The sequence below is a fragment of the Myxocyprinus asiaticus genome, chromosome 44, assembly GCF_019703515.2.
Source record: "Myxocyprinus asiaticus isolate MX2 ecotype Aquarium Trade chromosome 44, UBuf_Myxa_2, whole genome shotgun sequence".
NCBI lineage: Eukaryota > Metazoa > Chordata > Actinopteri > Cypriniformes > Catostomidae > Myxocyprinus > Myxocyprinus asiaticus.
In genome coordinates this window covers 303,483-330,886 of record NC_059387.1, presented here as the reverse complement: position 1 = coordinate 330,886, position 27,404 = coordinate 303,483, and the positions used below count along the sequence as shown (strand labels likewise).

Here is a 27,404-nt window from a genome sequence, read left to right as displayed (position 1 = left end):
CAGTTCTATAAGTATTTACAGCTGCGACACCTGCTCTGTACTGTTTTTGGGAGTAGTTTACACCCCCTTAAAGCGGCAGATACTCTGGGAGTGGTGATTACTGGTTTTGGAAAAGGTCATAAGGCATCAGTGTATTACTCCCTGCTAATTTAGAGTCTGGGGGACGGAACTTCAACTTCTCTTAAGAGATTATGGGAGAAGGATTTAAACTTGGAGGAGGTAGTGTGGGTGAGGATTCTAAATAACATCAAGTCTGCATCTAGAAATGCAAGGGTGCACTTTATGCAATTCAAGATTTTACATAGAGTCTATTGGACCCCCTCTAGATTGTATAGGCTTGGTCTTAAAGACACACCCACCTGCTGGTGGTGTCAATCAGAAGATGGAGACACAACCCAAGTCTTTTGGGGATGTGTTAAGATCCAAGAATTTTGGTTGAAGATTCAGAGTTTTATGTGTGAGGTATTGGGCACTCAAATTTTATTTTGCCCCAGACTCTGTATTTTAGGTGATGGGGCAGTCATTAATATGGAGAATAAGCACATAAAAATTGGGTCCTAACTAGTGTTATGATCGCCAGACAGATATTTTAAGGGGTTGGAAGTCGGCTGGAGAGCCCCCATTTCATGAGTGGTGTTCGGAGATGGGCAGGGTGGCAGCTTTTGAAGAGGAGTCATCCAGAAGACTGGGGAATTTAAATTAAAAGGCAATAGTGAGGGTTAAATATTGATTTTGTTTGTATATGTTTTGCTTTTCTTAGTTTAACAGATGAATCAATAAAAAAACTGTAATCACAAAAAAAAAAAAAAAACGCAGAGAGAGAGAGATAGAGACGCACGCAGCAGTGTTTTGTGTGTGCGCTTTTATGTTTCAGTTCATTGTTTTATGTTAAAGTCTTTTTGATTGTTAATCTGGTTCCTGCTTCCTCCTTTCCTGATGAGCGAGAGGCTTGTCTGCCACACTGGTGCCGAAACCCGGGACTGGAGGAAGATGCACCGTCAGAGAGCCCTCACCGCTGACGGAGGATCACGACGCAGAAGAGTGGTTCAGTGGTACTGGAGTGGTCCGTCAGGGGATGGAGGAGGCACTGCCATCCGCCGGGAGGCAGAGGAACCGCTTCCGTCCGCCAGGGGATGGAGGAGCCGCTGCCAGGAGGCGGAATCCAGTGCCACTGCCTGGCTTCGCTGAGGATCGTTGGACAGCTGGCTGAGGTCCAAATGGCGGTGTGGTCGTGAACCAGAGTTTTTTTTCACTCCCTCTTTCTCTCTGTCTCTCCAGCTATCTTTCTCTCTCCCCCTCCCCTTGTCCTACCCAGGTACCCAGGAGGCGGGGAAGACCAGCCGGCAATGGAATGGCCAAAGGGACAACTCCTCCCCTCCAGGAAGGGGGGGAGGGGGGGAGTAAGTCAGACCGGAGGTTACCCCGGCCTGAATCGTGCGGTGGGGGTGTGTGATGAGGAGGAGGGTGTGGCCAGGCTGAGATAATTCACGCTAAGTTGCCCAATCAGCAGGAGAGAGATAAAAGGAGGAGCCGGGGATGCCAGAGAGAGAGAGAGAGAGAGAGAGAGAGACACATGCAGCAGTGTTTTGTGTGTGTGATTTTGTTATGTTTCAATTCAGTGTTTTATGTTGAATTAAAGTCTTTTTGATTGTTAATCCGGTTCCTGCTTCCTCCTTTCCCGATGAACGAGAGGCTTGTCTGCCACACCATCCAGATGATCTATTAATATTTAGATAGGTCTGTGAGTAGTTCGATACTGATGCCGATATTTTAATCCTGTTCTGAGTGCATTTGTTCAGTTTCCAGGCAAAGTAACAAAACTTTAGGCTACGTGAGAGCCCCTTATTATTCAGATTGTGTACATTCACGTTACATGTATTTATTTTGTCACTTTCATTCATCTCTATGATTGAGCATCATTTCATCTGAAACTCTGTCTTACTAAAGCCATCATTATGTCTTTAATAATTTCTGTAATAGTTCATAAATTTCGGTGCCTCGACAAGGTTACAAACAACTTCCATGTTTGTCAGTATTTCCACATTATTTTCATGTTGAGAAGACAAACTCCTAGACATACTGGCCAAAGTGATCAGCACCAATTTGGACTGGACAGCTCCCGTAATGAAGCACTTATGTTCTACTTTATAACGAGTGATCTACATGCTGGTTTGGGAAACAGGCATTAAAACATTGTAAAACATCATAAAATAACGAGCGACGTTAGTTAAATAATCGTAAAAGCTTAAGTTACAACTTTATCGGGAAACCCAGCCCTCAACTGTGCTGAAACAGTGGATGTTGTGACTTTTTAAGAAAAGTATTCTGGGATGAGTACTAAATACTCTCTCTTAAATGTATTCAGTAATGCATTCCAATAAATCATATAAAAAAGTTGTATATTCATAATAATTTTATAATACAGTATATACTTGTAAAGGCAAGGAACAATTGGAAGAATTATGTGTGATATGTCATTATTATCTTTTTTGAACCGCTACACCACCACTTGAACATCTAAGTGAATCTAAATAGCAAGCTAGCTATTTACCAGCATATTCCATGCACTTAGCACTACCTTTTTTAAAGGCTTTCCTGTTTTTGTTTGAAACACCTCTCATCTATTTCCGGTCTTTGCATAATGTTCTACCGTATTTTACCAATTTATACTGTATTATATGCGCATAGTCTAAATTCAGTTCCTGCATTTGTAGTAGAAGTGAAGTGCGTGCCAATACAATGACTGTTAATACTAGCCATGATCTGTGTGTCAGAAGAGAAAAATTGGTAACACTTTACAATAAGGTTCCATTTGTTAACATTAGTTAATGCATTAGGTATCATGAATAAACAATTAACAATGCATTTTTTTACACCATTTATTAATCTTTGTTAATGTTAGTTAATAAAAATACAATTGTTCATTGTTAGTTAATGTTAGTTAATAGTGCATTAACTAATGTTAACAAAAACAACTTTTTAAAATCTTCAAATACAAGATTTTAAAAATGTATTATTATATGTTGAACTTAACATTAACTAAGATTAATAAATGGTTAATAGGTATTGTTCATTGTTAGTTAATGTTAACTAATGTTAACTAATATTAACAAATGGAACCTTATTGTAAAGTGTTACAAAAATTATTAACCCTTATGTTGTGTTCCAGTACTGTTTTTTTTTTTTTTTTTAATACTTAGTCCAGTTGGAATAAAATTCCTTGACTTTGGTATCTGAAAGCACACACACAAATTTGACCATTTTCTTTACATTTTATTGGTTTTATTTCATTTTGTCACACTTGTGTTCCCGGTCAAAAATGACCAGCCATTGGAAATGAATGGATTAGACTACAAAATACAGAAATATTAAGTGTTCAGAAGCATCCCAATCCTTTAGATGAGCACATATGTGGATTTGTGTTTACACACACAAAGTCCTCGGATATGTGCACACACATACATACAAATACATGCATACAAATACACACACACACACACATAATTTGTTGAGCACCCTCTTGTACATCATCTTTCCATGTACACTCTTTGAGGAGTATTTCAAGATCTTCTTATCATATTATGTTGCGTTTGGGCTCGTTTGATTTGAGATAGTCTGCTGTAAGTTATGATGCATCATTGTCTATGTTATATGCATGTTTTGGGAGGTAATAAGGAAAAACTTACAAAAAAAGACACTTCTGTTTATTATATTTATGTGTGTCTGTGGGAATTTCATACACTAATACTCACTGTAGATTGGCCTCTGCATGAAACAAATTTGCTCATTGCATTCTACTAATTAAGACCTTTCCAACGACATATATCACATGGCTATCTCATCTTTTTTATGGTTTTACCAACTCTGAATATAATTGTTGTGATAACAAATTTGCAAATGATGAGAACGAAACAGTTAACAACTAATTTGTCAGTAAATTAAAAAGCATTATTTTAGAATTGGTAGTATCAGATGTATGCATTGTAAAGTCCAGATTCTAAGCTTTAAAATTACACATATTTTGTTCATTTTGTTCATATTGTTCATTTTTGTTCATATTGGTTATTCATTTATTACCTAATTATAAAAAAAACAAACATTTTACATAATTACATAATATACAGTACCCAGCATAAATGAGTACACCCTAACAGATTTCTTTTTAGCATGAATACTTTTTATGGGATCCTATACAGTAAAATATTTGTCGGGCTTTACTGGTTATTTAGATCAGTGTTACTATCAGAAATAATTAATAATTATTTCTGTAGTTATTAATCAATATTTAAATTAATTAATTGGATCTAACTTATTAAAACCTCATATGGGACTCCAGTAAATGTAGTGTGCTACATTTAGGAGCAAGTTTGGTTATTAGCAATAATTAATAATTATCAAAGATAGTTATTAATTATTAAAATCAATAGAACATTGATTAGAATCAATGTTAGCTTTTTTAAATCCTTTAAATCAACAGTTATCAAAGGTAATCGTTAATTGTTAACATCGATGAAACATTAATTAAAATTAATACTAGCTTATTGATCATTCAAGTTCAATCATCCAAGATAATTATCAATTATCAAAAATCAATAGAATATTAATAAGGATTAACATTGACGGGGCACCACCCTGAAATCAGGGACTAATAACCGAATATTAAAACAGTCTCAATATTAGATTGTTTTCTTAGGAAAATCGGCATCCGAAGAATATCGATTTTCGGGGAAAAAAACAATGAGTGAAGGTTTGAATCCGAGCACTGACATCCCGTCAGCATGACACAGGCATATGCAAAACAAACCAAAACACTTCTCTTTGGAATATAAACAAAGTCTATTTATGCAGTAATATCAATTAATAATTAATACAGTGCAGTCAATAAACTTCCGACTTACAACTACAAACTAAACAGTGATATGATTAGATATGGAAATAAAAATAATCCTATAACACATAAGGAGTGTGTGTGACAGTGTGTGTGTGTGTGTGTGTGTGTGTGTCAGTGTGGTTAGTAAGAGAGAGAGAGAGAGAGAGAGAGATTATTAAGTGACAGCCCGAAAGCTGATTTCGCGATAGCGGGAGAGAAAGCAGCTGTGCTCATCACTCAGAGACGCGGTTTTACGAGTGGGGCTCGTAAAAGTCCTGCGTTATTTGACTCTTTAATGGATGAACTCCGTTTCTGTTTCACCCGCGATGGCGAAATTGCACAATCCAATTTGGTTGGACCACAATACAGCAAAACAAATTTGTGATAATTAATACCCTGAGTATTAATAATGAGCGGACATGGCGGTCCGTAAACTGTACAAGCAAAAACCTTGAAACACAAGAATAACACACTATAATATTCTATCTCTGCCCAGATGTAAACCTCTTACTTGTATCGCATGAGGACACAGGTAGAATGTGTTTTCCTCCATCCTTTAACTTTGACCCGGTTCCTTGAGGCTCGTGTGATGACGGGAGGCCGTTTCTTCACTCTGTCGGCGGGCGGTACGGCTGTTGATTGTCAGCGGGCGGTACGGCTGTTGATTCTCGGCGGGCTGGCGGAGAACTCAGAAATGTCGTCTTGATTGAAAATGGAAGAGAAATCTTTAATCTCTTCACTTCTGTAGGCCAACGGATGAAGATGCGAATTGCTCGGCGGTCTCCTTCGGATCTGTTAGAGTGTTCGGTTGAACACAGAGTAATCTCAACTCGTCCAGCGAGATGGAGATTGTATGGCTACAGTTTCAAGTTGGACATTACTTCCTTGTGCCACGAGGTTGCACCGGAGAGCAGCAAAAAAACTACGTCCGTATTCGGTGAACTAAGTCGCTGGAAGCAACTCTGGAAGCATTTCAGAATTATTTGAACTCCTGATGATGTCATGTTTGAGGGACGTTCTGTTGTGTGCCTCATCCAATAGGAGTTGAGAGATCAATCCTTTAGTGAGCAAGGCTTCATGGATTTATAGTCTGTTTTGGACTCCCTTTGTTTGATTTTGGCACGATTTTTATCAGTAAAATTTACGACATGGAATGTGTGGGGGCTGAGTTAGGTTTTACGACTGTTAGGCCTGCCTTTGTCTTCTATCTGAATACATGAGGTCCAACATATTCCAGCAGCTCTGGTTTATTGGTTGCAAATGAGATATTTCAGTACAAAAAAGAAAATTAGAATTTTTTTAACCAAAATTATTTAAGACCATGGTGCAAAAATTAATACACCCCAATGAAGGTTTTAGGAATAAAACTTGATAAAATGCTAATTAACGGGAATTCAACAATAGATGAGTCTAATCAATCATCACACAGGTGGCTGCCAGATAATTGACAATTAAGGGTGGTATTTAACCTGTTAAATCCCCTCCCATTCAATACTGACAATAATGGATCCACATGGAAGAGAAATGTTATAAGTAATTACTTTACACAAAAAAGGTCAGGGCTACAAGAATATTAGTAAAGCATTGCTAATCAGTCAGAATATAGTAGCGAAAGTGATTCAAAAATTTAAAAAGGATGGACTTGTGGCAAGCTCTCTGAGACATCCAGGCCGTCCAAGTAAGCTAACACCTCAAGATGAGCGTTTTGTTTTAAGAAGAGTTGAAGAAAATCACCATGGAAGTTCATCACAGTTAGCTAATGCTGTAGAAAGTCAAACTGGGGTGTCACGTGACACAATACGACGTAAGCTGCAGAGGAGTGGCATGCAAGGAGGTCGTCCATGAAGGAAGCCACTGCTAAAGCCCATGCACAAAAAAGCCTATTTAGCATTTGCCAGGGCCCATGTTGACAAAGGTGTAGAATATTGGGACTCCATACTTTGGTCTGATGAGACAAAGGTAAATCTTTTTTGAACTGATGGCATCCAAATTGTATGGCGTCGCAAGGGCGAAGAGTACAATGAAAAATGCATGCTACCCACAGTAAAACATGGAGGTGGCAGTGTTCTTCTGTGGGGTTGTATGAGTGCTGCAGGTGTCGGGGAATTGCACTTCATTGATGGCATCATGAATTCAGAGATGTTCTGCAAAATACTGAAAGAGAAGTTGCTACCACCTCTCCGTGCCCTGGGTCGCCAAGAACTCTTTCAACATGATAATGACCCAAAGCATACATCCAAGGCCACCACTGCATTTCTGTGGAAGAACAGAGTAAAAGTGATTCAGTGGCCAAGCATGTCACCCGACCTCAACCCAATAGAACACCTGTGCGGAGATCTGAAAAGACAGGTCGATCATCATTCTCCATCCAGCATCCAGGCTCTGAAAGAGCTCATTCTCCAAGAATGGAGAAAAGCAGACGTGGCAGTATGTTGCCAACTTGTTCACTCTATGCCAAGAAGAGTAGGTACTGTTCTGAAAAATCATGGAGGCCATACAAAATATTAGATTTGGTGGAATTTGTTGTAGTGTGTGTTCATTTTTGCAACACCTCATTTGAATCAAATGTATTATTTTCTTATCCCAAAGGTGTTGGTGACCAACCTTTTACGTTCATAATAAAACAAATGTTTAATAAAACTCAGTTTTGTCAAAATTCCGCGAATTGTTCTGGTGTTCACTGAGAATTAGTTAAAATCTTAATTTTCAAAGGGGATGTACTCATTAATGCTGAGTACTGTATAATTCTAACATCACGGTGTCATGGCATTCATGCTAAAACATTCAATTAAAGCCATATGTGAATGCACATTGCTGATTATTACCTATTATTCAATTAAGTTATAATAATAAGAGTGTTTATTGTCATCAGTGTTTCATTCTATGATTCTGCATGTTGAATAAGGCTTGGGGCAGAATAGAATAGTGCTCAAAGACAAAATCTTTTATATACAGTACTGTGCAAAAGTCTTAGGCACATAAGATGTTGAGGTTGCACCTGAGAGCAGCGATGAGCTGTGTCTACATGCTGCAAACAAAGTTGCTGGAAGCAAATCCCAGAAGCATTTCAGAGGTATTTCAACTCCTGATGATGTCATGTTTGAGGGACGTTCTGTTGTGTGCCTCATCTAATAGGAGTTGAGAGTTCGATCCTTTAGTGAGCAAGGCTTCATTGGTTTTTGTAGTCTGTCTTGGACTCCCTTTGTTTGATTTTGGCGCGATTTTTATCAGTATAATTTACGACTTGGAATGTGGGGGCTTGAGTTAGGTTTTTACGACTGTGTTAGGCCTGCCTTTGTCTTCTGTCTGAATACATGAGGCCCAACAACGTTGTGTCGATTTAGTGACACTAGGGGTCCCTATACGAAATGCCACAATTGGCTGAACTGTGTTACATGAACTGGTGGTGTGTGGTGGGCAGACTACTGTGTGCCTCATAGCCAGCACACCAGGTCAACACGTAACCTCCCCCAACATAGTTATGAGTGTCGAACGGCCCTTTTTGGGGACAAGTCGACTACCCAAGAGATAGAGACAGGCTTAACCCAGTCGTGGCCTCTTTTCCCCTTCTCTTTTTTTCCACTCCCTAAAAAAGAAGGGGGATTTTCCGACTGGGACGCCAGGTCTAGTCGGGGGGTGTCTCTCCCAAGGGGAAGACACAGCGGAGACCACACCTCGTCCAAAGGGGGGGGGATATTTAAGTGGAAGGATACGTCACATGGTCTTTCCAACCATGTGGAGAGCCTTCAAGGTAGATCCTGCCCAATGGGGGAGGAGTTTCTACAAACATGGAGACTGGGGCAGAGGGGCTCTGCCCAAGGAAGACGCAGTTTGCCAACAGGGAAACGAATTAGCGGAAGATATATATCGCATGGGGTTACCCTTACAGTGAACCGCCACATGCGGAGCACCTACCCCAGAACAGCACTCTTAGTTAGCACGTGTACTGGGCCGGCAGCGAATCTCTCCGAAAACTCGACTGCTACAGGGCTCGGAGGAAGTCAACCAGGGAACAAACTTGTGAACATTACTGGGAATTAATGGCACACGTCTTTAGCTCAAAAGGAGGTGGAAGGCACTATGTGCAAGCGATACACCCGGCCGGCTATCCCGGGCTTATCTGCTTGTGTTGCGTGCCACTACCTGGGATGAAACCGGTTCCACCCGGAGGTTGTAAAACCTTGCAAAGGTGTTGGGTGTTGCCCAGCCCGCTGCTCTGCAAATGTCTGTTAGAGAGGCACCCCTGGCCAGGGCCCAGGAAGCCGCTACATCCCTGGTAGAATGGGTTCGTAGCCCTACCAGGGGCGGCATGTCCTGGGCGAGATATGCCATAGTTATGGCGTCAATGAGCCAGTGGGCGATCCTCTGCTTGGAGACAGCACTTCCTTTCCACTGTGCACCAAAGCAGACAAAGAGCTGCTCAGAGATTCTATAGCTCTGCGTGCGATCCAAATAGATGCATAAAGTGCGCACTGGACACAGCAACGACAGGGCTGGGTCTGCCTCCTCCTGGGGCAGTGCTTGCAGTTTCACCACCTGGTCCCTAAAAGGGGTGGTGGGAACCTTGGGCACATAGCTCGGTCGGGGTCTCAGGATCACGTGAGAGTAACCCGGACCGAACTCCAGGCACGTTTCGCTGACAGAGAACGCTTGCAGGTCACCTACCCTCTTGATGGAATTGAGCGCAGTCAGGAGGACAGTCTTCAAGGAGAGTGCCTTAAGCTCGGCTGACTGCAAAGGCTCAAAGGGGCGCGGTCTGGAGGGATTCAGCCTCCTGGCGCCTCTTAGGAACCTGATGATCAGGTCGTGCTTCCCTAAGGACTTACCGTCGACTGTGTCATGGTGTGCTGCTATGGCGGCAACGTACACCTTCAAGGTGGAAGGGGACAGCCTCCCTTCCAAGCTCTGATCTGACTGCGCATCTCTGGGGGTCTTCGCGTCGGGAAGAACAACACTTAGTGAACAGACACCACTTAAAGGCATACAGGCGCCTCGTAGAGGGGGCCCTAGCCTGAGTGATTGTGTCTACCACCGCAGGTTCCAGAGGTCTGGTCGCGAGTGCCAGAGGGTGCCCCGTCCCTGAGAAAGAAGGTCCTTCCTCAGGGGAATTTGCCAGGGGGGAGCTGTCGCAAGGAGCGTGAGGTCCGAGAACCACGTCTGGGTGGGCCAGTAGGGTGCTACCAGGATGCCCTTCTCCTCATCCTCCCTGACCTTGCACAGGGTCTGTGCAAGCAGGCTCACTGGGGGAAATGCATATTTGCACAGGCCAGGGGGTCAGCTGTGTGCCAGCGCGTCTATGCCGAGGGGGGCCTCGGTCAGGGCGTACCAGAGCGGGCAGTGGGGAGGATTCTTGGGAGGCGAATAGGTGCACCTGTGCCTGTCGAATCGACTCCAAATCAGCTGGACTAACTGAGGGTGGAGTCTTCACTCTCCCCTGAGGGTAACCTGTCATGGCAGCGCGTCCGCTGTAGTGTTGAGGTTGCCCAGGATGTGAGTGGCTTGCAGCGACTTGAAGGGCTGCTGACTCCAGAGGAGGAGACGGCGGGCGAGTTGTGACATACAACGAGAGCGCAGACCGCCTTGGTGGTTGACATACGCTACCATTGCTGTGATGTCTGTCTGAACTAACACGTGCTTGCCCTGGATCAACGGCCGAAACCTCCGCAGGGCGAGCAGAATTGCCAACAACTCGAGGCAGTTGATATGCCAGTGCAGTCGTGGACCCGTCCAGAGGCCGGCAGCTGCGTGCCCGATGCAAACAGCACCCCAGCCTTTTTTGGAGGTGTCTGTCGTGACCTCTGGCACCCGAGACCACTTCTAGAGGAACACCTGCCCATAGAAACGAGAGGTCGGTCTAAGGGCTGAAAAGATGGTGACAGACCGGTGTGATGACCACGCGATGTGTCCTGGGTGCCATGCCCATCTCGGGACTCGAGTCTGGAGCCAGTGCTGAAGCGGCCTCATACGCATCAACCCGAGCGGGGTGGCACCGCCGAGGATGCCATATGCCCCAGGAGCCTCTGAAAAAGTTTCAGTGGAACCGCTGTTTTCTGTTTGAATGCCTTCAAACAGGCCAGCACCGACTGGGCGCACTCGTTCGTAAGGCGCGCCGTCAAGTAGACTGAGTCCAACTCCAAACTGAGAAAAGAGATGCTCTGAACCGGGAGGAGCTTGCTCTTTTCCCAGTTGACCTGAAGCCCTAGTCGGCTGAGGTGTGAGAGCACCAGGTCCCTGTGTGCGCACAACATGTCTCGAGAATGAGCTAGGATTAGCCAGTGAATTAGCCATGCGAATGCCCACCTCCCTTAACGGGGCAAGGGCAGCCTCTGCGACCTTCATAAAGACGTGAGGAGACAGGGACAGGCCGAAAGGGAGGACTTTGTACTGATACGCCTGACCCTCGAATGCAAACCGCAGGAAGGGTCTGTGTCGAGGAAGGATTGAAACGTGGAAGTACGCATTCATCAGGTCTACCGCCGCAAACCAATCTTGATGCCGGATGCTCGCCAGAATGCATTATTGCGTCAGCATCTTGAACGGGAGTCTGTGTAAAGCCCGGTTCAGTACTCGCAGGTCCAAGATTGGCCGCAACTCACCGCCTTTTTTTGGTACGATGAAGTAGGGGCTGTAAAATCCTTTCTTCATCTCGGCTGGAAGGACAGGTTCTATCGCGCCCTTCTGTAGGAGGGTAGCAATTTCCACGCGCAAAGTGGCAGCATTTTCGCTCTTGACCAAGGTGAAGTGAATACCACTGAACCTGGGCGGGTGCCTGGCAAACTGAATCGCATTGCCAAGTCGGACGGTCCGGATCAGCCATCGCGATGGATTGGAAAGCGCGAGCCACGCATCCAAGTTCCGCGCAAAGGGGACCAAGGGGACAACATCGTCGGATGTACCAGCAGGTGGGGCCTCGCGGCGGGGCGGAGCTTGAGGTGCCACACCACGTCGTGGCCATGCTAAGTCTAGGGACATAGAAGCACTTACCTGGCTCCTTGTGACCACCCCCAGAACAGCCTGGGATGGGGGAGGAAGAGGCCTGTCCTCATAACCCGTGGAGACTGTCACATCGGGGGCGGCTGTGTGCCACAGCTGGGCGCACAGGGGTGGAAAGGCCACCTCTGGAGCACCAATCCTGCAAGAAAAAACCCGTGGATGGTAGTCGCGGTGACGACCATACACACCGGGTATGTGACCCAGGGAGGAAGGAAGCTGCTCTTTTGCTGAACTGTTGGATACCGCAGCCACTTGGGCATACGGCGAAATCAAACAAAAAAGGCAACAAAAGATTTTCCGCCTGGCCCTCCACTGGGGGATGGAGTGGTCTTTTACCAGCTCCGAGTGAGTGGGTTCCTTCGTCTCTGAGTCGCCCGTCTCAGTGGCGTTTTGAGGACCTCCGTGGGTTCTTAGGCACCGGCTGTGAGACGGGTGGTGTCTGCTTCCTGCGGTGGGCTCCACGACGGGGCCGGGCTGAAGGGGTGGGCTGTGGCGGAGCTGGTGCAGTCACCACAGGGGGATGCCCTTGGTGACGAGCAGACGGGATGTGGGATCTTGAGCCGCGCCGGGGCAGGATGTGCCGGATTGCCTCCGTCTGCTGTTTCACCGCCGAGAACTGCTGGGCAAAGTCCTCGCGCCAGGGCAGGATGTGCCGGATTGCCTCCATCTGCTGTTTCACCGCCGAGAACTGCTGGGCAAAGTCCTTGACGGTGTCGCCGAATAGGCCCGCCTGGGAAATGGGGGCAGCAAGGAACTGTGTCTTTTCGGCCTCGCCCATCTCGACCAGGTTGAGCCAAAGTTGGCGCTCCCGGACCACTAGTGTGGCCACTGTCCGCCCGAGAGACCGCGCCGTGACCTTCGTTGCTCGGAGAGTGAAGTCGGTTGCCGAGTGCAGTTCCTGCATCAAATCTTTTACAGTTTCAAAATAACAAAAAAGGAAAAGGGCCCGAAGCAAAAGTTTGAGCACCCTGCATGGTCAGTACTTAGTAACACCCCCTGGCAAGTATCACAGCTTGTAAAAGCTTTTTGTAGCCAGCTAAGTGTCTTTCAATTTTTGTTTGGGTGATTTTCGCCCATTCTTCCTTGCAAAAGGCTTCTAGTTCTGTTAGATTCTTGGGCCGTCTTGCATGCACTGCTCTTTTGAGGTCTATCCACAGATTTTCGATGATGTTTAGGTCGAGGGACTGTGAGGGCCATGGCAAAACCTTCTGATTTTGAGAAGTGTTTAGGATCATTTGCAAACTTCTGACGCTGAAATTTGAGGTGAGGATGCAGGAAAGGTTTTCTTCTCATGACTCTTCCATGAAGGTCATATTTGTGCAGGTGTCGCTGCATAGTAGAACAGTGCACCACTACTCCAGAGTCTGCTAAATCTTCCTTAAGGTCTTTTGCAGTCAAACAGGGGTTTTGATTTGCTTTCTAGCAATCCTACAAGGAGTTCTCTCTGAAAGTTTTCTTGGTCTTCCAGACCTCAGCTTGAACTCCACCATTCCTGTTAACTGCCATTTCTTAATTACATTATGAACTGAGGAAATGGCTACCTGAAAACGCTTTGCTATCTTCTTATAGCCTTCTCCTGCTTTGTGGGCATCAATTATTTTAATTTTCAGAGTGCTGGGCAGCTGCTTAGAGGCTTAGATGGCTGCTGATTGTTGGGACAAGATTTGAGGAGTCAGAGTATGTATAAAGCTTTGAAATTTGTGTCACCTGGCCTTTCCAAATGATGATTGTGAACAAGCCATTGCCCTAACAAGCTAATTAAGGTCTGAGACCTTGGTAAAAGTTATCTGAGAGCTCAAATCTCTTGGGGTGCCCAAACTTTTGCATTGTGCTCCTTTCCCTTTTTTCACTCTAAAATTGTACAAAATAAAAATAATACACTAATATTGCTTAAAATGTTGAAAATAATGTTTTATCTTTAACGTTATGCCTTTTGGAGATCAGTTAATATTCTATTTACTTAACTATGCACAACAACAGAAATGTTTACCAGGGGTGCCCAAACTTTTGCATGCCACTGTATGTGGTAGCAGTGCAGTGCATATATATTATATATATATATATATATATATATATATATATACACACACACACACACACACACACACACACACACACACACACACACACACACACACATACAGTATATGCATTGCACTGCACTGCTGCCACACGATTGGCTGATTGGATAATCGCATGGATGATCAGTCAGGCTTCAAAAGTGGACACTCCTTCGAGACTGCCATGCTGTCTGTCACTGAGTAGCTGAGACAGGCAAAAGCTGAATCCAGATCATCCATCCTGATTCTGCTGGACCTTTCTGCAGCCTTTGACACAGTCAACCATCAGATCTTGCTCTCCACCCTCTCTTCACTGGGCATCACAGGAACTGTGCTTGACTGGTTTAATTCCTATCTCTCAGGTAGGTCCTTCTAGGTAGCCTGGAGAGGTGAGGTATCCAAGCCACATCAGCTACTTACTGGGGTACCTCAGAGATCAGTGCTTGGGCAACTTCTCTTCTCTATATACACAACATCACTGGGACCCATCATTCAGGCACACGGTTTCTCTTACCACTGCTACGCTGATGACACACAGCTCCACTTGTCTTTCCAGCCCAATGACACCACAGTGACTGCTCGAATCTCTGCCTTCATGGCAGACATCTCAGCCTGGATGAAGGAACACCACCTGCAACTCAACCCAGCCAAGACTGATCTCCTTGTCTTTCCAGCCAACCCTGCTGTTGAACACAACATCACCATGCAGCTGGGTGCATCTACAGTAACGCCTTCCAAAATGGTCAGAAATCTAGGGGTAACCATTGATAACAAACTACATTTCACAGACCACATCTCAAAGGCCGCAAGATCATGTAGATTTACACTACAATATCAGGAAGATAAGACCCTTCCTCTCTGAACATGCCACACATCTTCTTGTTCAGTCACTTGTCATAACTAGACTGGACTACTGTAACTCCTCTCATTGCAGGCCTCCCTGCGTGTGCAATTAGACCCCTGCAAATGATCCAGAATGCAGCAGCACGTCTGGTCTTTAATCAACCAAAGAGAGCGCATGTTACACCACTCCTTGTCTTTCTCCACTGGCTGCCAGTTAATGCACGTGTCAAATTCAATGCTCTGATGCTGGCATACAGAACAGAAACTGGGTCTGCTCTAGCATACCTAAAATCATTTCTGCAGAGCTACGCGCCCACTAGAAGCCTGTGGTCGGCTAAGGAATATCGCCTTGTTGTACCAACACAAAGAGGCACCAAAACACTTTCCTGGACTTTCAGCTTCATCATACCACCTTGGTGGAATGACCTTCCCAACTCCATCCGTGAAGATGACTAACTTTCTGTCTTCCAAAAATGACTAAAACACATCTTTTCCATGAGCACTTAACCAGTCACTAATTTAAAAAGTAAAATTCTTGTTGCACTTTAATCTGTTTTGAATACTATTCTGATGCTAGTGAAACTTTGTAATATGGCACTTTTTCGTACCACTGTCTCCTTAAAATGATTCGCTTATGTTTTCCTCTTTTGTAAGTCGCTTTGGATAAAAGCATCTGCCAAATGAATAAATGTAAATGTATGATTGTTGGTGCTATTCTAATATGCAGTTCTTCTCACAATTGTGGTGAGAAGAATAGCATATTAGGCAGGTGGTTTTATATACACTGATCAGCCACAACATTAAAACCACCTGCCTAATATTGTGTAGGTCCCCCTCATGCCACCAAAACAGCACCAACCTGCATCTCAGAATAGCATCCTGAGATGCTATTCTTCTCACCACAATTGTACAGAGCGGTTATCTGAGTTCCATAGACTTTATCAGTTCGAACCAGTCTGGCCATTCTCTGTTGACCTCTCTCATCAACAAGGCATTTCCATCCGCAGAACTGCCGCTCACTGGATGTTTTTTTGTATTTGGCACCATTCTGAGTAAATTCTATAGACTGTTGTGTGTGAAAATCCCAGGAGATCAGCAGTTACAGAAATACTCAAACCAGCCCGTGTAATAATAAAGTGTAATAAAGAGACTGTATGAACCTGTTTTGGTTGTAATTAGCACTTTGTATTCTGTAACTGTGCTCTGTGATTGTCATATGTTGTATCATGTTCTCTTGCTCGTGTGTGTGTCCCAAGGGTGTGTGTTGCGTTCAGTCGTGACAGTAGCGCTGGGCATTTGGCAGGCTCCGGTGAGCTTTGGCTGTCATTAGTGCTCTCTCATGAGGGCCGTGAACACGCCACTTCACCTCATAATGAGTCTTGGTTTTCTTTTCTTGCTAATGAAGCGCAACTGTTCTCTACCTGCTGCTAAGTGAAAGGCCACTAATAGTCATTAAGGTTTGTTTTCATGTTTTCCTTTTGTCGGCAATCCCTTGGCACCGTGGCCCGTCACACTGAGTTTTCCGACGGGATCTCTTCCTCTCCGACTGTGAAGAAGTGTGCATAACAGACAAAGAATGCTGTCATTACAAATACACCACCGTTGCTGCTGCATGTCTTTGTGTTTTTTAAGTCTGCTTTCTGTGAAGACGGCTTTCGTAGAAAACACTTAGTCTGACTGTGTGTCTTCAACATTTTACTTGTGTTGGAAATTGGGAAGTTTTGCATGTTGTTGACGATAAACTGAAACACAGAGAGATAAAATCAAAGGGATAGTTCACCCAAACATGAACATTCTGATTTAATTTACTTGCCCTCATGTTGTTCCAAACCCATATGACTTTCTGCCTTCTATGGAACATAAAGGAGATGTTAGGCAGAATGTTTGTCTCAGTCACCATACACTTTCATTGTATGAAAGTGAATGGGACTGAGCCTCCTTTTACGTTCCACAGAAGAATGTCATACAGGTTTGAAACGATATGAGGGTGAGTAAAGGATGACAGAAGTTGTATTTTTGAGTGAACTATGCCTTTAATATAAAACAGCAGATGCGGTGATGTACATAAATGATAAATTTCTTGAATTACTGAAGCAGACATATAGAGCTTCAAATCTTTGAAGAGGAAATGATGGTTATTATTATAATGTTGTATTCATGATGTTTTGACTATAAAGTGCTTGTCCATTAAACTTCCATTAAATTTCTGTAAAGAAATTTTAATGCAGCTGAAAAGATAAGCAACCCCCAATGCAATATGTTTGCACTGTTTTATTATATTATTTTGCATTATATATATTATATTATATTATATTATATTACTTGCATATGTAAGGAATAATCCAGGGCTAGATGTGCATTAAATGTTTTTAATGCACGACAGGGTGGTTGCCTCTGCGAAGTGTATTGAAATTCTTTAACATATTCAATACCTAGCCATGGATTATCCCGCATATACCAAGGTCACTTTCCAGAATATATTAAAGTGGTCATTGATTTTTGTTGCGCAAATTTCAATTGAAAGGAAAAAAATAACATTTAACTTTAAATGTTTTAGATCTGAGTTCCACCCCTTCTAAATCAGACACAGAGATGTAGTGCAGAAATATTGCATATATTTGAATGAATAAAATAAAAAAAACTGTCAGTCATTTTTTTGAAGACCACACACTCTACAAAAACTATATCACAATATATTATTATAATAAAAGCCACTGAATGTAGAAGTGTTGAAACTCCTGAGAACCTGTAATATTTAATTTCAATTCCTTATTATTTTCACATTAATGAGGATAAACTGGCATTATAGACGGGACATCTCTGTTACAGATGTGACAGTTGTAAAAGGGGCACTTACATGATAATAGGAAACCATCCAAAATGCTTTGAAACCTGCAGACATAAAACTTTGGGACATAAATATGGTATCCATTAATGCTGAGATACAGTAAGATTGAAATTGTGATATGGTTGATGATACACTGATGATACACTAATGAACTGGGCTGATGAACACTGGTGTCTTTTCCGTTTTTCCTGTAGCACTTCACAGTTGATTTAAGATGGCACTGCATGACTTGATGTTGTGCTTTGTGATGTGACGGTTAAAAAAAAAAGTGCAGCAATGTTTTTTTGGAAAGCAGTGGTTTCCTTCGTGATGTCCTGCCATGGACAACATGGCTGTTTAATGTTTTTTTGTATTGTAGACTCATGAACAGAGATGTTAACCAGTTCCAGTTATTCCTTCAAGTCTTTAGTTGTCACTCTAGGGTTCTTTTTTACCTCATTGATCATTCTGCGGTGTGCCCTTTAAGTCATCTTGGCTGGACGGCCACTGCTAGGGAGAGTAGCCACAGTATTAAATCGTCTTCATTTATAGACAGTTTGTCTAACTGTGGACAGATGAATATCTAGGCTCTATGAGATAACTTTGTAACCCTTTTCAGCTTTTTCAAAGCAACTATTTTCGATTGTAGGTATTCTGAGAGTTCTTTTTTTTTATTTTATTTTTTTGCGAGGTCCACGTCAGCAGATGCTTCTCGTGAATAGCAAACTCAAAATGTTTCAGTGCTTTTTATAAGTCAAAATAGCTTTAACCCACACCTCCAATCTCATTTCAATAATTGGATGCCAGGTTTGCCAACTACTGACACTAATTAGCTTTTGTTGATGTCATTAGCCTATGGGGTTCACATACTTTTTCCCAGCCTACACTGTGAATGTTTGAATGATGTATATAATATGTACAAGAACAATACAATAATTTGTGCATTATTAGTTAAAACAGATTGTATTGTGTGACAATACGGCATGATTGCATGTGTGATATTGCTTTTATACAACAGTTTAATGAAGTAAATTAGTTGAGAAAAACTAAGGACTGCCAAAAAAACACTCTTGTATGTGGAGCTATTTTTTACGCCACAGATTCAGGATCTGCCATTGCTAGTTCGAAAGATGTGCCCATGCCTCCATTACTAATTCGAAAACGTCACTTTAGAACTAGTAACAACAGCTTGTGCTCTTTCTAACAAGTTATTGGAGTAACAAGAACGTTTGTGTGTATGAGAGAGAGAGACTGAGTGAGAGAGAGAGCAACTGAGCGTGTGATTACCTGTTTCTGTTGCAGTGATGAACAGTAATGCTGAAGCTGTTAGTTTAACTCTATTCCTCAACTTTAGTGTGGTAGTAATCTGCTCTGATTGTGGAGTGATGCTAACATACGTGCTTTCTAAATTATCTATGAGTATTTCACTCACGTTCAAGTGTTTTGTTGTCGGAGAGAAAACATGGAAGGATGGCAGTTTCATCCTTTTATATTTCTTGGTGAACTCTTAGTTTGAAACAGACACAGAAAGCGTTCTCTCCTTCGCCATTTTGAAAGTTTACATCTTCTCCCAACTCTGAAACTCAAGTATCAGCTAGGCACCCTGAGCATGTGTGATTAATCCTATTGTGACTCTCAGCTGTGATATGCAGTAATTCTGAAGCTGTTAGTTTAACTGTATTTCTCTGCTAAAGTGTAGTAGTAATCCAAACGATCATGGAGTGAGATACAATGCCAGATGACTTCAAAGAAACTTGCGCACAGACTGACAACGCAGTTTGTCAATGTCAGCTTAACTCGCTCATAGCACACACAAAACTTTTGTGGTCACCTGCTGGCTCAAAATTTTAATGTCACAGGGATGAATGAAAATTCACACATCTAGCTGCTCTTACACATCTGCACTAAACTTTAGTTTGGAACACTACGAACACAAGCGGAGTGATACAAACAGTAAAGCGTTTCAGTGCTGATGCTCTGAGCTATCTGTTCTCTTGGAACGCCTCTCGTCCAATCAGATTCGAGGACCGAAACTAATTGTTGTATAATTGAAAAGAGTGTGTCGTCATTCTACTATCACCACAATAAAATTCCCTTATTTGGATAGTAAAATGGATTGTGAAGTGCACAATAATCACAGCTGCAGGATCTCAAATAATCGCAGTTAAATCAATCACGATCAGGCGATTATTTCATGATTGCAACAGGCCTAGTGCTTATAATTATGCATATTCATCACAAGATAGACCTGTGAGTTACTGTTAAACCTCAAATATTTCATAGAGCGCAACAGTGAAATGAAGGACAATAATTTTGACTTAAACATGCAATTTTTTGTTGTTGTTGTTGTTAGACAATAAATTCAGGCTTTAAATGAACCAGATTGAAATCCTAAATTAAAAAGTAATACAAGTAACACTATATTTTATAAGAACAGTAACTTTAACAGGATTATAATAAAGAGTTCATTGTATTCATAGGAAATACAAATTACAGTAATCACAGTTGGATTTACAGTTAACAGATTCTAATGGAGTTTTTCAATTTTGTAACAGGTTTATTTTTTCTCATGTGGTTTTTAATGTACAGGTTTGCTGGTGTGTCATTCAGACGTTTGTGAGATGTCTTGGAGATCATGTTGTTTTGTTCATGTGCTGTGATGTGTTTGTTTTGCATCTCTGTATCCATTTGTTGTGCTGTATTGTGGTGATTATATGATGGGCATCACCAGGGGCCTCATTACTGTATAGCAGTGAGAATCCTCTGAGGAAGAGCTGCAAAATCAAAGCTGTTTCCCAGAAACCCTTGTGCTACAAACAAACTTTTTGTACATGATGTGAACTATTTTAAAAATCTTTAATAAATCATACGTCTGCCAGTGAAAGATTGTATAGGCCTCCTCACCTTTATTAATTTCACACAATCATGATTATTAATATTTTATTAACAGATATTCATTGTCTTTGTCAGTTTTATTGAGTGAGTGGATCCACAGAGAAAGAGGGATTGCAGATTGATCAAGCAGTATCTCATTCTCATTCATGAGTCTATGAATAATCATGTTCATGTTGTTTATCATATGAATGATGCAGGCGTTATCGGAGCAAACACACACAATCACATCAACATCAATGTTCATGAAAATACAAATCAGTTTCACTCAACCTCTAGACCAATTCTATCATTAGACATTGTGATATAGAATGACCTATTTAAGCTTATTTATATTCCCTCAAATTGTTTTAGGATCATTATTTTGTATCATTTTTATATTTGTGAGTGATTGGGTTTTAAAGTTCACTTGCCTTTGTTTTTGTTATTTTTTAATTGTTATGGGTCACATGAATAAATGTTGACTATATTTGGTGTTTATGTTTTTGACAGGAGTTTTTTGAGCATTCAAAGCATCTGTGGGATGATGAGGGCGTGAAGGCTTGTTTCGAGCGCTCAAACGAGTATCAGCTTATCGACTGCGCACAATAGTGAGTATCTGTGATATCTGCTTTCTTTCCTGCTCTCTCGTCCTGTAACGTCTCTGCACCTCTGTGTGACGTTTGCTACATAGAGATTTCTTGTCTGATGGGTGGATAAGAGAGATTTTTGAGGCTTTGTGTTTACTATGTGTCAAATGTTAGTGGAACATGTCCATAGTTAAAGGGACATCATCATTAACTCTCATTTACCTTCATGTTGTGTGAAATTGAGGGGAACTGACTTTATACATCCACAAGAACAATAAAAAGCCATTGCAAAAATGGCTCAGAAAAGTGAAAGTTAGAATCATTTGTTTGCAGATGGCACTTGATTTAATATTGTGTTATCTTATGCAAAGACATTCAGACATTTTAAAGTGTGACTTTAGTGTCCAGATACTTTTGGGGATAATTTAAGGGATTAAGAGAAAACAGTTTAACACACCTGGGTTTCTCCCGGAGAACGCGGCTTATGTGGCCATGTAAATGCATAAGCTGCTTTCTTACAGGTTTTTGAGGAGTACGCATGTGCGTGAACAGACAGGAAACAAATGTCATAGAATGGAGCCCAACAACAAGCCAAAACAGTGGAAATAATTCAACATTTCTGGAAGTACAGTGGGAAAGCACATACAAAAAAACTACAAACTGTACCAATTTATACACACCAGTGTAAAACATCGACTGTCCCTCACATTCCCATTTACGCGTTTGTACATTGGGGGATTCCCAGAGTTTTACGTAAGAGGGAACCCCCATTATTGCAGCACAATTCCACTGCATGTCGTGATAGAAAATTAAGGAAACAAACACAGCAACCATTCTGGATTATCTGGAAATAAAGCACAGCAACAGAAAATAAAATAGCGAAGTCTTCCTCGGATGCGATGTTTTGTTATTTATACAAGCGTTGCAGGGAAATTACATTGCTGTGCAGAAAGCTGCTTACTGACCAAGCCATATGTATACAGGAGTAAAGAGTTCACCACTTATACAGTGCATGTAAACAGGAATGCCACTTTCTCGCAATAAGCTGCTTTCTGGTGTCCATATAAACTTAGTTAATTGATGAGTGATCAAGACAATAAGCCCCACCATAAAAATTTCCTGACCAATATGACCTCAGCAACTATCTAGAAAGTTGTCTGCCATATTATCAGACACACTTTTCTAATGTCTCTGCACTTTTCTAATGACCTTTTGTTAATTCAATATAAATATTTTATTTTCTACTTAACAGTAATTTTATTACTTTTATTATTACCAGTTCAATTAATATTGTCTTAATTAATATTGTTCTATTGATACTGAATTTTATGTCACATTGGAAAGTTTGATTCACTGTTCACTGATTGAACAGCTTTGGCAATATTGCATGTACTACAGTCATGCCAATAATCTCACTGAATTGAATTGTGGACAAACTATTGTTTTTGTTTTGATAATGTGAAAAGCTATCTGCAATTTACATTGTAATGATTGTATTTTAAACTAACGTTTTATATTTTCTGCATACAGTGTATAGCATAAATTTAGCCTTTACTTGTTTCATAGCATTTAATTTGGGGAAGAACATTTGGATAGATAGGAATATCAATAAAAAATAGGAAATATAATTCGGCATTTATCAGAGTAATTACTTAACCATATAAGTAATCAGCAGATTCATTTTCAAAATAGTCATTAGTTGCAACTACATTTAACCACATATGTAATGTATATTGTACACAATTAGGATAATTATTTAAGCCTACCCTTTGTTTAGATTTCCATTAGCTGCCATTAATGCTAGGTAATTCTTTTGACACAGTGTCACTTCAGGTCACTTAAATATGTCATTGTTTTTAAATCTTCTGGAAAATGATTTAATTTGATTTTGACACAGTCTTAGGTTTACTGCATTTTATTTCACCAGCACCTTATACAACCATTTTATTTCTGTTCATTGACACTAACGTTACCTGTTGTAATCGCTATCAATGAGGCTTTTCTCGAAATGTCTGATACAAATGCTTTACAATGTCGCACTTACAGTATTTTTACCACATTGTGAGCACATTTAACTGACTCTAAGCAAGCAACAGAAACCAAAAAGGGGGTGGGGGGCAAGGGAGTGTGTATTTCTGTTATGTTTATAGGTCTGACCCTCAACCTCCAGGCCGTCCCTGCATGTTTGACCAGATGTCATCTGTGTTAAGGTCAATTGTGTTTTATTTACATGGCATCTGTGTGTTTACTGTATCTGTGTTCATTTGGGTGTTTATTTGAATGTTTCTAAGGAACTCTACGTTTGTGGATACCCTGACTATAACTATGCATTTAACTTCCTGTGTGTGTGTGTGTGCGTGTGTGTGTGTGCTTGTGTGTGTGTGTGTGTGTGCATGTTTTAGATATCTGGAAATGGATTTCTGATTGCAATAAATGGAAGAGTAATTAAGTATATCTTAAAGGAATAGTTTACCCACAAACAAAAATTCTCTCATCGTTTACTCACCCTCATGCTGTCTCAAATATGTATGACTTACTTTCATCTGCTGAACACAAACAAAGATTTTAGGAGAGTATTCCAGCTCTGTAGGCTTATACAATGCAAGTCAACAGGCTCCAAAAAGCACATAAAGATAGCATAAAAGCAATCCATATAACTCCAGTGGATTAATCCATGACTTCAGAAGCGATATGATAGGTGTGAGTGAGAAACCCTCATGCCATTTTTAAGCCTTTTTTCCTATAAATTCTTCTCGCTGCCCAGTAGGTGATGATATGCACGAAGAATAAAGAACTCTTAGGAGAGAAGAGCACTGAAGAAGGCTGTTTGAAAATGGAGATTTATGTAAAAAAAAAAAAAAAAGAAGAAATAAAGAAAAGGAAGACATGGATTTAACCATATGGATTACTTTTATCCTGCCTTTATATGCTTTTTAAGCTTCAAAGTTTTGGTCACCATTCACTTGCATTGTATGGACCTACAAAGCAGCTGCGATTTCTCAGAGTAGGCAAAAGAGGCAATGTCTCCTCAAAAAATCAGGTGAGCAAAATAAATGATTGTACATAAATAAAACAAATAAAATATTATGAAATGTGAGCTCAAATAAAGTTTATAGCAGCAATCTTTCTAAAGTCAATCTGTCAAACAGCGACACCCAGTGGATAAACGTTCATAGGGAGGCAGCATCTCTCAAGTCTCCCTTCAGCTTGCGATCTCATTCAGCACCTCTTTGGTGGTGTGATTGTGAGGGAGGTAACCGCTGAATACAGCGAAAAGTCACGTAAGGGGAGACGATGGCTCAGATTAGCGCTGATTCCTTCAATACGTTTTCAATCAATCAATGCGATAGTGCCCGCCTCTCATGCGAGACAAGCTGATGGAAGTGCAGAAAGGATTTGCACAGAAAACAACTAACTGACATAGACAACTGCATTTTTGGTCGATTCCAAATCAAAATTAACTAAAAATTACTTGAAATCTGAAATGGTATATGAGTGTCACTCTTTTTAGTGAGCGCTCTTAAAGGTACAGATCTGTGCCATCACGAACCCTGTGTTTACCAAGGAGTAGATGAGGGATGATCCAAAAATAAGATGACTATAAAAATAATAGGCACACAGATGAAATATACAGTACATAAAATATGCTTGTTGTTGTTTTCTTGAAGGTATTGTTTTTGAGGCAATGAAAAATTATAATTATATTTAAAGTATAATTATAAAACAATGCATTCACTTGAGTCTTTGAGTCTTCAAATCAAATCAAATCAAATCACTTTTATTGTCACACAACCATATACACAAGTGCAATAGTTTGTGAAATTCTTGGTCTTTGACTTGATTTAATTTAATAAATAGTGATAATATCAACTTAAGTATTTCATGCTTATTTACAGTGTAAGTTAAAAGGTATTTCATATGCCTTCCCATACAGAAATCTGATATATGGCAATCAATCTATAAATTTTTTTTTTTTTTTAAAATGATACAGAATTAGCAGAAAGAGTAAGGCCTTGTTCAGACTGCCACTAAAAATCAGATTTTTTGCATATCCAGATTGTATCCAGATGAGTTTTTGATAGTCTGGACAGCAAAAAACCACATGAAATCTGATTTTTCCAAATCTGATTCAAACCACATCGGGAGGTGATTTCAAATGCGATTGAAATCTGATTTTTTCAGATGCGCCTCAGTCTGGACGCTCTGGCTGCTCAAATCGGATTTCAAATGGTCTTTTGCATCACTCTTAACATGATACACAACGATGATGTCAAAAATCGGTGACTGCAGCACTGAACATCACAATATTTACCAGTCTCCTCCGTCGCACAAGAAAAACTCAGTGACGGAGGAGACTGGTATATAAACTGGACAGGGTGCTTATTTGGAGAGTGAGATGATGCACTTCCATTTGTCCCACATCTGTTTTGAAAGCATCGTCACGTGGGTACTCCTACGTCGTTACCAAAGCAACCCATGCAGATAGGTTGGTTATGTCTGAACGTGCAAATCTGATTTGATCACTTGCAATTAATAGTGTGGACAGTCTGCCTGCAGTTTGAATATAGCCTAAGAAACACTTTACTGTTCACTTTTAATGTTCAGAGAGTTTAGTTTTATATGGCTTAGTTTTACCATTTTGTTTTCTAGCATGAGTTATATGATACCAGTTATATGATATATGATAAATTTCATTCATCTATCCAAATGCCCTGCCAATGATAAATAAACGTAAATAAAAATATAATTAAAATAGTGAACAGCGACAAAAAGAAACATTTGAACATCAGATTGAGATTCATATTTATATCAATAAATAGTGTCAGCTCAAAATTACACAATAAAATAATTATTGATGTCTACATTTTATATTATTACGATTTGATAGGAGAGATACCGTTCTGCCAAAGGAGAGAAGCTAAGCCATATGAAGATAACCATGTTAAATAACATTCAGGGCAGAGTAAACCGGTCAACAAAAACCTCATTTTTTTGGTTACATGATGCAGGTACTGTAGTCCCACTTCCCCCTTGTGCTTGCAGAACTCTTTTGAGTGAGAAAATTGTGCCAAAAGTGTGAGCACAAAGAAAAGGGAAGACGGAACAATGTATATCGGATTATTTCTGGAAAAAATATTTTCGCCAAAAAAATACAAGTTATTTACACTTTTGCATTGTTTATTTTTTACACATACAGATTGATTCTACGCGGTCAATCCATTAAGCTGTTCATGACACCCCTTCTTTGCTTGCATATCGCTGAGTGCAGGTTTGCAATGTTTTTGGCCATATTTAGGCAAAAACACAGTGCCAAAAGTTTTTGCAAGAAAAAAAATGGAAGTTAGAAGAATACAGAATATCTTAGTGTAAATATGAAATTACAGATTCATAACACATGAATTACACTTATGAAAAGCATTAAGATTTTGCAAAGAATTTTACAATTAGATTGTAATTTTATTTTATTTTACAAATAGATTTACACCTTTACAAAATGTTCTGTGCGCATGTAAAAAAAATTATGCTTGCTGTTTGATTTACGCTATCACATTTTGCACCGAAGTACAGCATGCAAAGTGGTGCAATTGTTGATTCGGCCCCTGTGTTTTTGCAGGTATTTCTCTCATGTATTGTCTCTGTGTCTGTTAGAGCAGGAATATGTGTCTGTGTTTGAATTGATTGTGTCTATATTTGGCTGCACATTCAGGTCATTGGAACATGCAGAGAGCAATGTCAAATGTGCTATATAGCAATAGAGTGGTGTATCAACCCAGAGAACATGTGACTAGAGGCAATATCTGTCCCTCATGGATTCACCTCTCACATTCATGAAACACAGTATCATGTCACATGATTATAGACACAAAAAAAAAAAAATAATAATAATATATATATATATATATATATATATATATATATATATATATATATATATATATTTTTTTTTTATATATATATAATAATTACACACATTAACCACTACACCTCTCTCTCCACTGTCCCTCCCTGAGAGCCCTCCAAAAATGGCAGATATTTGCCCCATTTTCCCACAAACAAGTCTAAATTGCCCAGTCTTCTGGGTGACGCCTCTTCAAAAGCTGCCACCCTGCCCATCTCCGAGCACCACTCCTGAAATGGAGGCGCTCCAGCCGACTTCGATCCCCTTAAATCTATCTGTCTGGCAATCATAACGCTGGTTAGGACCACATTTTTTATGTGCTTATTCTCTATATTGATGACCGCCCCATCGCCTAAAATACAAAGTCTGGGGCAAAATAAAATTTGAGTGCCCAATACCTCACACATAAAATTCTGAATCTTCAACCAAAATTCTTGGATGTTAACACATC

At 40.9% G+C, this 27,404-nt stretch overlaps 1 protein-coding gene across 2 annotated transcripts in view; it reads left to right on the top strand.

Annotated features, from left to right (window-relative positions):
* Positions 1–27,404, top strand: part of gnal (guanine nucleotide binding protein (G protein), alpha activating activity polypeptide, olfactory type) — a 173,306-nt gene that overhangs the window by 68,384 nt on the left and 77,518 nt on the right. For both annotated transcript variants that reach the window (XM_051686583.1, XM_051686584.1), the window contains one exon: positions 20,978–21,075. In XM_051686583.1, coding sequence (XP_051542543.1) covers positions 20,978–21,075 — 98 coding nt within the window. The remainder of the gene's footprint in view (positions 1–20,977; positions 21,076–27,404) is intronic.